General features: G+C 44.8%; 1 protein-coding gene across 1 annotated transcript in view; it reads right to left on the bottom strand.

Annotated features, from left to right (window-relative positions):
* The window catches only part of LOC144668068 (integrin beta-3-like), a 90,705-nt gene that overhangs the window by 11,068 nt on the left and 65,118 nt on the right, over nt 1–14,519 (bottom strand). Inside the window, exons 11-13 of the mRNA XM_078529834.1 lie at nt 11,029–11,248; nt 9,371–9,471; nt 2,973–3,092 (exon numbers count right to left, since the gene is read on the bottom strand). Of these exons, the coding sequence (XP_078385960.1) occupies nt 2,973–3,092; nt 9,371–9,471; nt 11,029–11,248 (441 nt within the window). The remainder of the gene's footprint in view (nt 1–2,972; nt 3,093–9,370; nt 9,472–11,028; nt 11,249–14,519) is intronic.

The raw sequence follows: 14,519 nt of genomic DNA, 5'->3' as shown, positions 1-14,519 counted from the left end.
GGCCAAGATTGACATTGGGGCAGTGCCAACATACTACCCCTGCAAATTCTAGAAGACGTGTATCCACAGACATGGAAGGCTATGGTGAAACCTACTGCTATGCAACCTTCAGTGTTCACTACTTCCATGTGCAGATTCCATAGTCCTGGAGTGCATATATAACCAATCTTCCAGGGTGTCACAGGTGTTCTACATCATGGAGGTTAAAGGCCCAGCGATTGCACATCTGTTGGCATGTCGTGGCCTCGTACTAGTCACTATCCTTGGAACCGGTCAGGCTTCATATGGCAGATCAACCTCAGAAACTACTCCTATCGCCTGAGTTCATAATCTAACATTGAAATATCCAGTATGTTTTGACAAAATTGGCAGTTTCAAGGGAACTGCAATATTACACTTGCAGAAGAATGCAAGTCCGTCAATTGAACCACCACGTTAAGTGCAACATCCACTTATAAAACAAATTAAAAGTCAAGCTAGACAAACTGGAGAAAGACGGAATCATTAGAAGAGTACAAGAGCACACCATTTGAAGCAGTTCAATCGTGTCATAAAGAAGGATGGATCATTGAGAGTTTGTCTCGACCCATGACGTTTAAACACTGCTTTGAAACATTGTCCGTACAAAATACCCACATTAGGAGAGTTAAATTCAAGATTTGCAGATGTAAAATTCTTCTCGAAACTTGATGCCAAGCTTGGTTACTGGTCAGTACACCTCACGGAGAAATCCCAAGAGCTTACTACATTTCCGTAGCCCATTTGGATGATACCGTTTTCAATGACTTCCTTTTGGGCTGTTATCCAGGATCTCTTTCAAGCTCACATTGCAATTTTACAATCCCAGGGATACAACCACACTGGAGATAGATGCCTCACAGAAAGGTCTGGGAGCAGGCATACTACAAAAAGACAAACCGATTGCATTTGCTTCAAAATATCTGTCTGTAACGCAATCCAGGTACTCCAACATCGAGCACAAGACATTATCTTTAGTGTTTGGAATCACTTGTTTTCATTCCTATCTATTTGGTAAAAGATTTCTGGTAGAGACTAGCCACAAGCTACTGGAGATGATTTGGTGAAAACCATTGACCAGCACATGGCCAAGATTGCAATGTCTCTTGATAAGGAATCACGGTTATGAATGAGATTAGGTGCAAGCCAGATAACTTGATTGTCACATCAGATACACTTAGAAGATTGCCTAACCCAGTGAAAACAGAAGATGTATCCTCGGATCTACAAGCTGACTTAATTGATATGGACAGGTGGCCTGATTCAATTCAGCAGGTCCACGAACACATGAGACCATTCTGGCCTTACTGGGACAAGCTAGGAATCTCCCAGGGAGTCATTTTTAAAGGCAGGCATGTCATCATACTGGAATCTTTGTGACCTGATATTCTTCAACAACTTCATCACTCACACATAGGCATAGATAAGAAGAGAAGACTCGCAAGAAAGACCGTCTATTGGTCAGGTATTGAAGTCATCGTCAAGAAGTGTGAGGCATGTCAAGACCATATGCCAAGTCAGTACAAAGTACCATTGATTTCACATGAAGTTCCTAGCCTCCTTGGTCCCAAATTACATCCGACCTCTTTCATGTCCATGGCACTGACTTCACTGTCATCATCGACTACTTTACCAAGTATCCCATTATTTGCCAATTGCACAATACGTTAAGCACAACTGTTGCACACGCTCTAAGTGCTACTTTCAGTTTATTTAGTGTGCCTAGAGAGATCATTATGGATAACAGATCACAATTTATTGGTAAGCCATTTCAGGATATGTGAGAGAAGTGGAATATCGAGCATACTATTTTCTGTCCTCATTACCCTAGACCATACGGCCTATCTGAAAGAATGATTCACATGATGAAATCCCTAATTCTCAAATGTAGACAGACCAAGCAAGGTTTACACATTGTGGTTAAGTCCGAGAGTAACACCTTTAAGTGGCAGGGCTCATACCAACTTACCTACTCTTACCCATTCTATTCTCTCAGAAATTAGACAGCAACTTTTAAAACTACAAGAGATGATGATCAACGTGCATGATAAAAATGCGGGTACAGAATTGACAAGTTTATAGTTGGGACAAGTTCACATCCAAGATCCCACAGAAGGTATGTGGTGACCAGCTGAGGTGAAGGATTTGACCAGAACCCAGGTCCTATGAAGTCATTATACACAAAGGCACAACAGTGAGGTGTAACCGAGGACAAATCAGATCCATTCCAGCTCCTCAACCACTGTACAGTCCTACTGCATCAAGGACAATATCCCAGATGCAACCAGGAACCAAGAATGACAATCCCACAGATCACAGAGTTATTAAATACACCTCCAAACAAGATTATGAGGAGATCAGGGCGTATCAGCTGATTACTTTTATGCTTTAGAGACTCAAATTCATCAGTCCTACACACTTATGTAATAGTAACCAAACATGAACATGTATTGTAAATAGTTATACTTCTTTGGAAGGGGGAGGGGAAAGTATCTTTATAAAGAAAGGGGGATGTTGTAATGTGCTTTTAAGGGATAGCAGTATGACATAACTAGGAGGGAAGCTGTCATGCGATTCAGGCTTAGTTTCACTAGTTTCTCTGTGAGCAGAGTACACAGCGCAGGCAGTTCTGCTGCTGATGGCTTCAAGCTTTCTACCTTTGTATAAACATTCCCATGTGCCTAGTCTAAATAAATGAACCCACAAAGTGTTTACACAATCCCTTATGGTACCTTTATATCATTATAACAACATGATTCTCTCCTGTTGGAGATGATCATTGTCTGGCACTTATGTGGTGGATGTTACTCCCCTTAACCTTCTCTGCTGTAAGGTTAATGTTTCTACAATACTCCCCATTTGTATTTATTACCAGCAATACTGAGAAACTGCAATTAAAGCAACACATAGAACAGAGGAATCAATTCAGCATAAGGAATAACTGTTAGTCAAACCTGGTTCTTCAATAACCGACAGAACGGATTTTCCATTTGACTCTTCGTGATAACGGAAGTGAACCACACAGCCATTCTCGTCTTTATAGGTACAGATGACACCATCTTTAGCTTCTGTGTCTACAGAGAGAGAGAGAGGCAGGGCATGAATCAAACAATGCAATTCCGCATTAAATGGAGACACAACCAAAACTTGGCCGCCAATTCCTCATTGGCCACTGCACCAGCACACCACAATGCTCATTTGATTCCCAGAATCGATCCCTAAGTAACAATGCCCGCAATCTGTCCTGTGAGCTGTATGTGTTATCACTCGCCACTAAAAGCTTGACTAGACTTTAAGCACAGTTATCAAATTAGTACTTAACATTCGTATCAAATTCTTCACTTCACTTTTTAAACAGAGGCATTAAACAAAGTAAAATAAATGCAATGAAAGTAACGGAGAGGAATTGATGCAAGTATATCAGGCGTTTATACAATAACATGAGCCATAATCGTTTACAGGCTGCACTGTAATCATTGAACGTAATGTACTGAACCCATGGATATAATGTTTGTATCTATTTAATGTGAAGTAATGTACCTATTGAATATAATGTATAGTACCCACTGAATGTAATGTTTTGCATCTTTTGAATGTAGTGTGTTGTACTCATTGGCCGGAATCTTGCGTTCTGGAGTTTAAGTTTGGTGGCGGGTGTGAAAGTGGGAGTGATTTCTGCTGGGGCAGGGGGCATGATGACGATCTTGCCCTGTTCAGCTAATTAAATATGCACCCGTGAGAAGTTCGCCAATTCTCATGGTAGGGCAGGCAGGAGGTCGCCATTCCCACCATTATCTCATGGGATCAAAGGTCCATGCACCATATTTAAAGGGCACCCAGGCAGCCTGAACTGTCCCTTTCACCTTTCCCGGGCCCATGTTCCACCCTTCTCCGCTAACCCCTCCTCGGTCATCCCCAATGTAACGGCACTGCCACCACCCAGTCTCAAGCATTTACAGGCTGGCATTTACAGACACTCTACAAAGAGGACAATGCAGTGGCAACTCACTGTTAATCATGGAAGGAGTCAAGCTCGCCGGTTGCACGCCACTTATGTGCAGTCGTAAAAGTGAACATTCTAATTTCTCGCTGGTGGGGGACTTAAGTTGAAGTGGGAACTTAATTCCGGCGAGGTGACCTTTTAATGACCATGCATGACATACTAATACATGCAAAAGAGCTTCCCAGCATTGTTCGTCGGGAATCTCCACCCGCCTTTAAAGTCCCAAGAACTTAATTCCTAAAATTCATCTCACCATCTGGAAACTGATTTTTGGCCTCACGCCAAATTAAGCTGCCCTGCCTGCCAAACGTCCCGCCGCTGGCAGGGCCAGAAGGTTCTGCCCATTGAATATAAAGTACTGCTTTCATTGAATGTAGTGTATAGAGCACTAAAAGTATTTTTAATTTGACTGGGGGCAGTCCCAGTTACACCAGATCATTAATTGGTAGAGAGTAGAGTGGATGGGTGGGGTCTGGTTGGGATGGTCACTCTGAGTTATGGGTTGGTTACCAAGGTTACCAAGCCAAGTGTCTTCCTGATGGTGAGTGTGCAAGACCCAAGTGTGAAGCTGCCCGTGTGCCAGGAGATTCCCCATGTGGGATATTTCTAGAGCATATTTTCAATAACAAATAATTTCTCTGCCTTCTTGGAGGTCAGTTGTTTTATTTCCTCAGTATCTCCCCTTCCCTGCTCAGGTACTAACTCACTTAAAGCTTCGGTTTCACAAAGCAAAAGCTCAGTTAGTTCACCCATGCTGCCATTTCTCAGCGGTGGGCCTAAATGGTGAGAAGATATTTGAGCCTGGGTTGAGGGAGATGCCAAATCAAAGCCAAATCTCAGCCTCTCTCTTATTTCACACTTGGCAGCAGGAGTCACTAGTTAAGAATTTGTAAGTGGGAACCTTGGACCCAGACACACTGAGACCAATTATGGCATCCTCTGGATATCCAGCAGTATTTATAGATCCACAACAGTTAGCTAACTCCAACTGTGGTGCTACAATTGGCCTCAGGATCCCTGACTTAGAGGGATGGGGGGCGGGGGGGAAGCAGATTGTTCACTGCAGGGGTGCCAGGTCTGACAGGATTAAGTCCCCCATGGTGTCATGTACCCAAACTCCTGGAATGGACATTTACCATCCCAAGCGCTGGTTAAACTGTTGAGGGGCAGTGGGCATTGGCATGAATTCTAGCCTCTTCAGAAGAGCACTGCAGCAGTCAGAGAAGATGCTAAAAGAAAGGGTAGAGAGGGATATAGCCTCTGAGACAGTATAAAGCCTCTTTCTTCCCCCTCCCCTCCCCAGCCCCGGAGTTGGAAGCTGCTTGCCGTGTTCGATAGCCAGTGTTAGGCCCTGCTGAGCAGTGTAGCCCAGCTTCTAGCTGACAAATCTCAACATGCACAGGCCTGTTGGTCTAGTGTTAATTTATAGATGGAATTGTCCCATTTGGAAGACTTTGACAGTCAGGTTGTCAGTAACTCCCTTATGGATCAAACAGCAACACCGACTACCTCTGTTAGTGTCGAAGGGCTCAGTATAGTTTGAAGTTATTTCCCATGTTAGGGTGTACAGGGAATTGTATTGTTCAGGTTGATTTCCTGGGACTAGCATGAAAGAAAGCTGATGAATATACAGTATACACACACACGCACAAACATGCCTTTCAAAACAAGAGCTACTTGTCTCTGATGAACTCATCCCATCTAATGTTATACAACTTGCACTAGCTTAGCGTCTACAGGATGTGAGGTGTTAGCTGCTAAAGTGAGTTCTCACACTCTGTTTCATTGATAAACTAACCTGGAGTAATTTTTAAAAATCTCCTTCAAAGTGACTAATTTGATGAATGGTGAAAGTTTGGAATCAGAGCTCGGAGCTAACAGAGCAGGGGACATATGGTTGGGAGTGGGGGGGGTGGAGCGGGTGAAGGAGAGGAGTTTGTGTTCACCATACACCTCATTGTGGCTCAGCTGGCAAGAGGCAGCACTGAAGGGAGACTACATTTGCTCATACCTTGCATCCCGGGAGGATTCCATTCCATTCCCCCAGTTTCTCTGTCTTCGTCATATATATTCTGGCGTTTCCAATATGTCATAGAGTCATAGAGTTATACAGCACAGAAACAGGCCCTTCGGCCCATCGTGTCCATGCCGGCCATAAAGTACCTATCTATTCTAATCCCATTTTCAAGCACTGGGCCCGTGGCCCTGTATGCTATGGTGTTTCAAGTGCTCATCTAAATACTTCTTAAATGCTGTGAGGGTTCCTGCCTCCACCACCCCCTCAGGCAGTGCGTTCCAGATTCCAAGCACCCTCTGGGTGAAAAAAAATTTCCTCAAAGCCCCTCTAAAAGTCCTGCCCCTTACCTTAAATCTGTGCCCCCTGGTTATTGACACCTCCGCCAAGGGGAAAAGTTTCTTCCTATCTACCCTATCTATTCCCCTCATAATTTTGTATGCCTCTGTCAGGATCCCTGACTTAGAGAGTCAGTGCCTTTTCTGCTCTACGGAAAACAACCCTAGCCTATCCAGTCTCTCTTCATAGCTGAAACGCTCCAACCCAGGTAACATCCTGGTGAATCTCCTCTGCATCCTCTCCAGGGCAATCACATCCTTCCTATAGTGTGGCGACCAGAACTGCACACAGTACTCCAGCTGTGACCTAACTAGCATTTTATACAGTTCCATTATAACCTCCCTGCTCTTATATTCTATGCCTCGGCTAATAAAGGCAAGTATCCCATATGCCTTCTTACCCACCTTATCTACCTTTGCTGCTGCCTTCAGGGATCTATGGACACGTACACCAAGGTCTCTCTGATCCTCTGCACTTCCTAGGGACCTACCATTTATTTCGAATTCCCTTGCCGTGTTAGTCCTCCAAAAATGCATCATCTCACATTTCTCAGGATTAAATTCCATTTTCCACTGTTCTGCCCATGTGACCAGCCCATTTATATCATCCTGTGATCTAAGGCTTTCCTCCTCGCTATTTACCACACCACCAATTTTCGTGTCATCTGCGAACTTATTGATCATACCTCCTATATTCACACCTAAATCATTAATGTGCACTGCAAACAGCATCCCAGCACCAATCCGTGCAGTACACCACTCGTCACAGGCTTCCAATCGCAAATACAACCTTCGACCATCACCCTCTGCCTCCTGCCACTAAGCCAATTTTGGATCCAATTTGCCAAATTGCCCTGGATCCCATGGGCTCTTACCTTCTTGACCATTCTCACATGTGAGACCTTGTCAAAAGCCTTACTGAAGTCCATGTAGACTACACCAACTGCACTACCCTCACCTACACACCTAGTCACCTCCTCGAAAAATTCAATCAAATTTGTTAGACATGGTCTCCCTCTGACAAAGCCATGCTGACTATCCCTGATTAATCCCTGCCTCTCCAAGTGGAGATTAATCCTGTCCCTCAGAAATTTTTCCAATAGTTTCACTGCCACCTCCTACCACTGTGTCTTTCTTTTTCCTCAACTGAGGGCTCCCCACCCAACTGTGGTCGACAGGGCCCTCCACCACGTCTCATCATTTTCCTGCACTTCTGCTCTCACTCCTTCCCCTCCCTCGCAGAACCATGATTGGGTTACCCTTGTCCTTACCTTCCACCTCACCAGCCTCTATTCAACAGATCATCCTCCACTATTTGTGCCAGCTCCAGCTTGATGCCACCACCAAACACATCTTCCCCTCCCCTCTCTGTCAGCATTCTGAAGGGAATGTTCCATCTGTGATACCCTGGTCCACTCCTCACTCACCCCCAAACAGCCCTTCCCTTCTCACAACACCTTCCTGTGCAAGTGCAGGAGATGTAACACGTTTTCTTTTATCTCCTCATCATCCAAGGCCCCAAACACTCCTTCCAGGTGAAGCAGCAATTTACCTGTACTTCTTTCAATTCAGTATACTGTATTTTCTGCTCACAATGTGGTCTCCTCTTCACTGGGGAGATCAAACGCAGATTGGGTAATCGCTTTGTAGAACACCTCTGTTTAGTCCGCAAGCAAGCTTCTCATGGTCTGTCATTTTAATTCTCTAACTTGCTCTCATGCTGACATCTCTGTCCTTGGCCCGTTGCAATGTTCCAACGATAATTGGTATAAGCTTGAGGAATAGCACCTCATCTTTTGATTAGGCATTTTGCAGCCTTCCAACATTGAGTTCAACAACTTTAGGCCCTAATCTCTGGCCACAGCATTTTGTTTCCTTTTCTTTGCATGTGTCAATCTTGTTTTTCTTGTTTTTGCTTTTGGACAGCAGATGTTCATTACTCCGCCATTCACACCTCCTCTGGACCTACCTTTTGTTTCTTTACTTGTCCCATTAGTCCGTTCGGCTATTCCTACCAACTCTTTTGTGGTACCGTCTCCTGCCCTGTCACAGGCACTCTTTTGTTTTTTTCCACCCTCCCCTTGTCACCTACTTAAAACCTATATTACATTTCTAACTTTTCCCAGCTCGGATTAAAGGCTATTGACCTGAAACATCAACGCCTTCTTCTCTCTCCACAGGTGCTGAGGAGCATTTCCACTATTTTCTGTTTCTATTACTAAAGGTAGACAAGCTGCCCTTCACCAGGAAGTCAGTCACCTACAATCTAGCACTGACTCAGGATTCAGTGTGTGCCCAGGGGAAGAGTTATTGGGTAACAATGGTGTAGAAATTCGTCTCAAGCACTGGTGCAAATTGTGTGGTATAGGATTGGCCACCGTTATACACAGCCCCAGGTATTTAATTGTATCGACTAAAATGAAACAGAGTATCAGCAGCTACATAGAATGAGCAATCGATCAATATTACTCAATTTGATCCAATATCCATTGGGGAATTTCTACCCTGCTGTAGGTGGGGTGGTGGGGGGGGGAGAAATATTATCAAGCAATGCTCTGCCTATGAGGTAGGTTCATTGGGTGGTGTTGTGCCATGGGGAGGGTTTATTGGGTGATGCTGTGCCCATGGGGAGGCTTTATTGGGTGACACTGTGCCCATGGGGGAGGCTTTATTGGGTGACACTGTGCTTGTGGGGGAGGGTTTATTGGGTGACACTGTGCCTGTGGGGAGGGTTTATTGGGTGACGCTGTGCCTGTGGGGAGAGTTTATTGGGTGACGCTGTGCCCATGGGGGAGGGTTTAATGGTGACACTGTGCCTGTGGGGGAGGGTTTATTGGGTGACACTGTGCCCATGGGGGAGGGTTTATTGGGTGACACTGTGCCCATGGGGGAGGGTTTAATGGTGACGCTGTGTCCAGGAGGTACCCTGTCCTGATCAGATAGCCAATAGGCAGGACGGCTGGTAGCTTAATCCAACATGTCGCTTTGTAAACTTACCCAGAGTCTTCACCTTTCGAATCTCGTCTGTGCACACCTGGTCGCATGTGCCGTTCTCCATCAGTTCCCCAGTGTTAAACACCTTACACTTGACACAGTCCCTGTGAGGGAAAAGGGAGATTGAACAAAAGCAGAGAATTTACACTTCTGTGAAACTCAACTCATTATTTTTGAAGCAAATTGTTCTCAAATTATCTCTCTTCCCTCTCCTGGCCCTTACTGATGTTGGCGCTGATTGGGTTTGCGGTCTGAACATCAACAGGTTATCCCACCACGGAGGACATCACAATCAAACCTAATCTTCTCCTGACCTGGTGCATTGGTGTGTACCTAGAAATTTGTTCTTTAAATGGGCTTTTCAATTGGCGTTCCTCTTTATTTATTTTTTGTTCAGTCTGCCTGCTGTAAAGAAAAACTTGCATTTCTATAATGTCATTGCCTTTTCAGGAGCCCCCCAAAACAATGAAGCACTTCTGAACTGTGTGTGCTGTTGTAATATAAGAAATATGGCAACCAATTTGCTAACAGCAAGATCCCCACAAACACAAAAGAGATAATGACTCGATACATTTCTAGTGCTTTTAATTGAGTGTTAAATATTGGCCAAGACTCTTCTTCGAAATTGTGCCATGGGATATTTTGCATCCACCTGAGAGAGCAAACAAGGGCTTCAGTTTAGCATCTCATCTGAAAGACAGCACCCCTGACAGTGCAGCACTCCCCTCAATGCTGCAATGGAATGTCAGCCTGAATGTTGTGCTCAAGTCTCTGACTCTGTGATTCAGAGGATAATGCCGGCACTGAGCCACAGCTAATACAAGGCTCTGGACAGCAACAAACTCCTTCCTTCTGATGACCCCCCAAATGGGATGGGGCAAATTCCCCACTTGTCCTTTGCAAAGGTCAGACTAATTCCTGGAATGGAGTGAATGTCCTATAAAGGAAAGATTAAATAGACTGGGCTTTATTCTCTGGAGTTTAGAAGAATGAGAGATGATCTCATTCAAAACATACAAAATTCTCACAGGGCTCGACAGGGTAGATGCAGGAAGGATGTCTCCCTTGGCGAGGGGGTTCCAGAACCAGGGGACACAGTCTCAGAATAAGACTGAGAGGAGGAGAAATTTCTTCACTCAGAGGGTGGCGAATCTTTGGAATTCTCTGCCCCAGAGGGCTGTGGGGGTTCAGTCATTGAGTATGTTCATGACAGATATTGATAGATTTATACACATTAAAAACCTCAAGGCCAGGATTTTATGGCTCTGCCTCAGCGTGTCTCCCCTTGGCGGATGCGGTGAGCCATTTAAATCTCCATTCAGATCGGCAGGATCGTAATATCCCACCGGGTGTGGGGGAGGGGGAGGGGGAGCGATGTCAAATCCTGGCCCAAGGGATATGGGGATGGCGCAAGGAAACGGTGATGAAGTAGGAGATCAGCCATGATCTCATTGAACAGCGGAGCAAAGTAGAAGGGCTGAATGGCCTACTCCTACTCCTATCTCTAACGTTCTTAAAAAGGAAGTTCGAGTTTGTGAATGCCAATCAAGTCTGCAATTGGAAAGTTCAATGGAGTCCAAAAACGAAGAGTAGCAGCTACCAGACTGACCGATTCTTCCTTCCGTGGTGTGGACGAGTTGTGGCGGGGGAACTGGACTTACCTTTTAGAGGAGCAGGCATCAGGGCAGGTGGGGCATTTCTCACAGCGGTCTCCATAGGCCCCGCCTTGGCAAACGCACTTCCCACACACACAGCTGCCCCGCCTGCTGCAGATGGACCCTAAAGCGGTCATGCAGCTGTCAGTCTTGGTGGTGCAGTTGCAGTAACTGTTGATCCAATTCGAGAAGCAACTACACTCCCCGCATTCGCACTTGCCATTCCCTGTGGTGAGTGGAAAATGGTCATTAGGCTCAGAGCGGCAAACATTGCAGATGTGGTATACTTGGATTTCCAAACAGCATTCAATAAAGGTGCCACAGAAAAGGTTACTTCACAAGATGGGGTTGGGGATGATATATTAGCATGGATGGAGGATTGGTTCACATAAGAACATAAGGAATAGGGGCAGGAGTAGGCCATTCAGCCCCTCAAGCCTGCCCCACTATTCAATAAGATCATGGCTGATCTTCCCCAGGCCTCAATTCCTCTTTCGTGCCAGCTCCTCATAGCCCTCAACTCCCTGATATTTCAAAAATCTAACTACTTCCTCTTTATGTACTTTCAGTGATCTAGCCTCCACAACTCTCTGGGGTAAAGAATTCCAGGTATTCACTACCCTCTGAAAAGAAATTCCTTCACATCTCAGTCTTAAATGAGTGTCCCCTTATTCTGTAACTATGTCCCTAGTTCGAGATTCCCCCACTAGTAGAAACATTTTCTCAACATCTACCCTGTCAAGCCCCCTCAGAATCTTGTATGTTTCAATAAGGTCACCCCTCATTCTTCTAAACTCTAATGAATAAAGGCCTAACCTATTTAGCCGTTTTTGATAAGTCAACCCCTTTATCCCTAGAATCAGCCTAGTGAATCTCTTTTGAACTGCCTCCAATGCCAGTATATCCTTTCTTAAATACGGGGACTAAAACTATACACAGTACTCCAGGTACGGCCTCACCAACACCCTGTACAGTTGTAACAAGACTTCCCTATTTTTAAACTCCAACCCCCTAACAATACAGGCCAAAATTCCATTTACCTTCTTAATTACTTGCTGCACCTGCATGCCAACCTTTTGTGTTTCATGCACAAGAACACCCAGATCCCTCTGTGCTGCACTTTTTTGGAGTCTCTCTCCATTTAAATAATAGCCTGCCTTTTGATTCTTCCTACTAAAGTGCATCACCTCACGCTTTCCTACATTAAACTCCATCTGCCAAGTTTTTGTCCACTCATTCAACCTATCTATATCCCCTTGCAGATTCCTTATGTGCTCATCACAACATGCCCTCCCACCTATTTTTGTATCATCAGCAAATTTGGATACATTACACTCTGCCCCCTCCTCCAAGTCATTAATATAGATAGTAAATAATTGAGGCCCTTGGGCTGATCCTTGTGGCACTCCACTAGTTATGTCTTTCCAACCTGAAAAAGACCCATTAATCCCGACTCTCTGTATTCTGTGTGTTAACCAATCCTCAATCCATGCTAATACATTACCCCCAATACTGTGAGCTCCTATCTTCTGCAATAACCTTTTATGCGGCACCTTATTGAATGCCTTCTGGAAATCCAAATACACTACATCTACTGGTTTCACTTTTATCAACTCTGCTTGTTATATCCTCAAAGAAATCTAGCAAATTTGTTAAACATGATTTCCCTTTCACCAAACCATGTTGACTCTGTTTGATTGTGTTAAGTTTTTCCAAATGTCCTGCTATTTCTTCTTTAATGATGGACTCTTAGCATTTTCCCAATGATAGATGTTAGGCTGGCTGGCCTACAGTTTCCTGCTTTTTGTCTCCCCCCACTTCTTGAACAGGGGCATCACATTAGCAGTTTTCCAATCCACGGGGACCCTCCCAGAATCCAGTGAGCTCTGGAATATTTCGACCAATCCCTCCACCATCTCTGCAGCCACTTCCTTTAAAAACCTTGGATGCAGGCCATCAGGTCCTGGTGACTTGTCTGCCTTTAGTCCCATTAGTTTGTCAAATACTTTGTCCCTCGTGATGGAGCATGTTACAGGATTGTTCCTCCCATTAGCTCCTTGCTTATCTGATATCTTTGGGATGTTTATAGTGTCCTCTAACGTGAAGACTGATGCAAAATATTGGTTTAACTTATCAGCCATTTCCCTGTTCCCTGTTATCAATTCTCCAGTCACATCCTTCAAGGGTCCCATGCTCACTTTAGCCACTCTCTTTCCTTTTATATACCTGTTGAAGCTCTTGCTGTTTTCTTGCCAGTTTACTTTCGTACAGGGAGGCAATGGCGTCGTGGTATTGTCACTGGATTAATAATCCAGAGACCCAGGGTAATGCAGTCCACGTGGTGTGGGTACACCCACAGTGCTGTTGGGAAGGGAGTTCCAGGATTTTGACCCAGCAATGGTGAAGGAACGGTGATATATTTCCAAGTCAAGATGGTGAATGGCTCGGAGGGGAACTTCTAGGTGGTAGTGTTCCCATCTATCTGTTGCCCTTGTCCTTCTAGGTTGTAGCAGTCGTGGGTTTGGAATGTGCTGTCTAAGGAGCCTTGATGAATTGCTGCAGTGCATCTTGTAGATGGTACACACTGCTGCTACTGTGTGCTGGTGGTGGAGGGAGTGAATGTTTGTGGATGGGGTGCTGATCAAGCGGGCTGCTTTGTCCTGGATGGTGTTAAGCTTCTTGAGTGTTGTTGGAGCTGCACTCATTCAGGTAAGTGGGGAGTATTCCATCACACTCCTGACTTGTGCCTTGTAGATGGTAGACAGGCTTTGGGGAGTCAGGAGGTGGGTTACCCGCAGCAGGATTCCTAGCCTCTGACCTGCTTTTGTAGCCACAGTATTTATATGGCTAGTCCAGTTCAGTTTCTGTCAATGGTAACCCCCAGGATGTTGATAGTAATCTCATGTTCTTATTGCACACACTCTGAATGTTAACATTAGCCTCCTTCTCTACCATACCATGGACCATCACCCCGCCACCACCCTGCCTACCTCTTTCAGCAATATAAGGGACATGTAGATGAAAAAATATTAAACAGACAGGGAAACTGAGTGTGGAAAGTGAGCCAGAACTGTCTGTCCATTGGAAGTGAAAGAATGAGACAGAGAAAAGGCAAAAGGTGAAGAAAAACAGAGAGAAGGGAGAATAGGAGAATGTCAGAGAGATGAGAGATGGAAAGAATAAGGGGATGAAAAGAAAGAGAATATAATTAAGACTGCAATAGAGGATGAGAGAATGAAAGAAAGAGAACAAGGAATTGCCGGATGGGAAATAGGGTTGCCAACCCTCCAGGATGAGCCTGGAGCCTCCAGGACACTGCCCTGTGCAACTCGAGAAAAATCACTGGGACATTGAAAAAGATTGTTTTTTTTGACATTTACTTTGAACATTTTTCTTTGCTTTTTGCTTTCCGATCAGCGTAGGAAGGTGGTACGTCACAAGGCCGGATGTGTTGGCTGACGAATGGCTGGGGTGTGGAGGTAAGTCATGTGATGAAA

The sequence above is a fragment of the Cetorhinus maximus genome, chromosome 25 (genome assembly GCF_964194155.1).
Source record: "Cetorhinus maximus chromosome 25, sCetMax3.hap1.1, whole genome shotgun sequence".
Classification (NCBI taxonomy): domain Eukaryota; kingdom Metazoa; phylum Chordata; class Chondrichthyes; order Lamniformes; family Cetorhinidae; genus Cetorhinus; species Cetorhinus maximus.
This window is presented reverse-complemented; position numbering and strand designations above follow the sequence as displayed.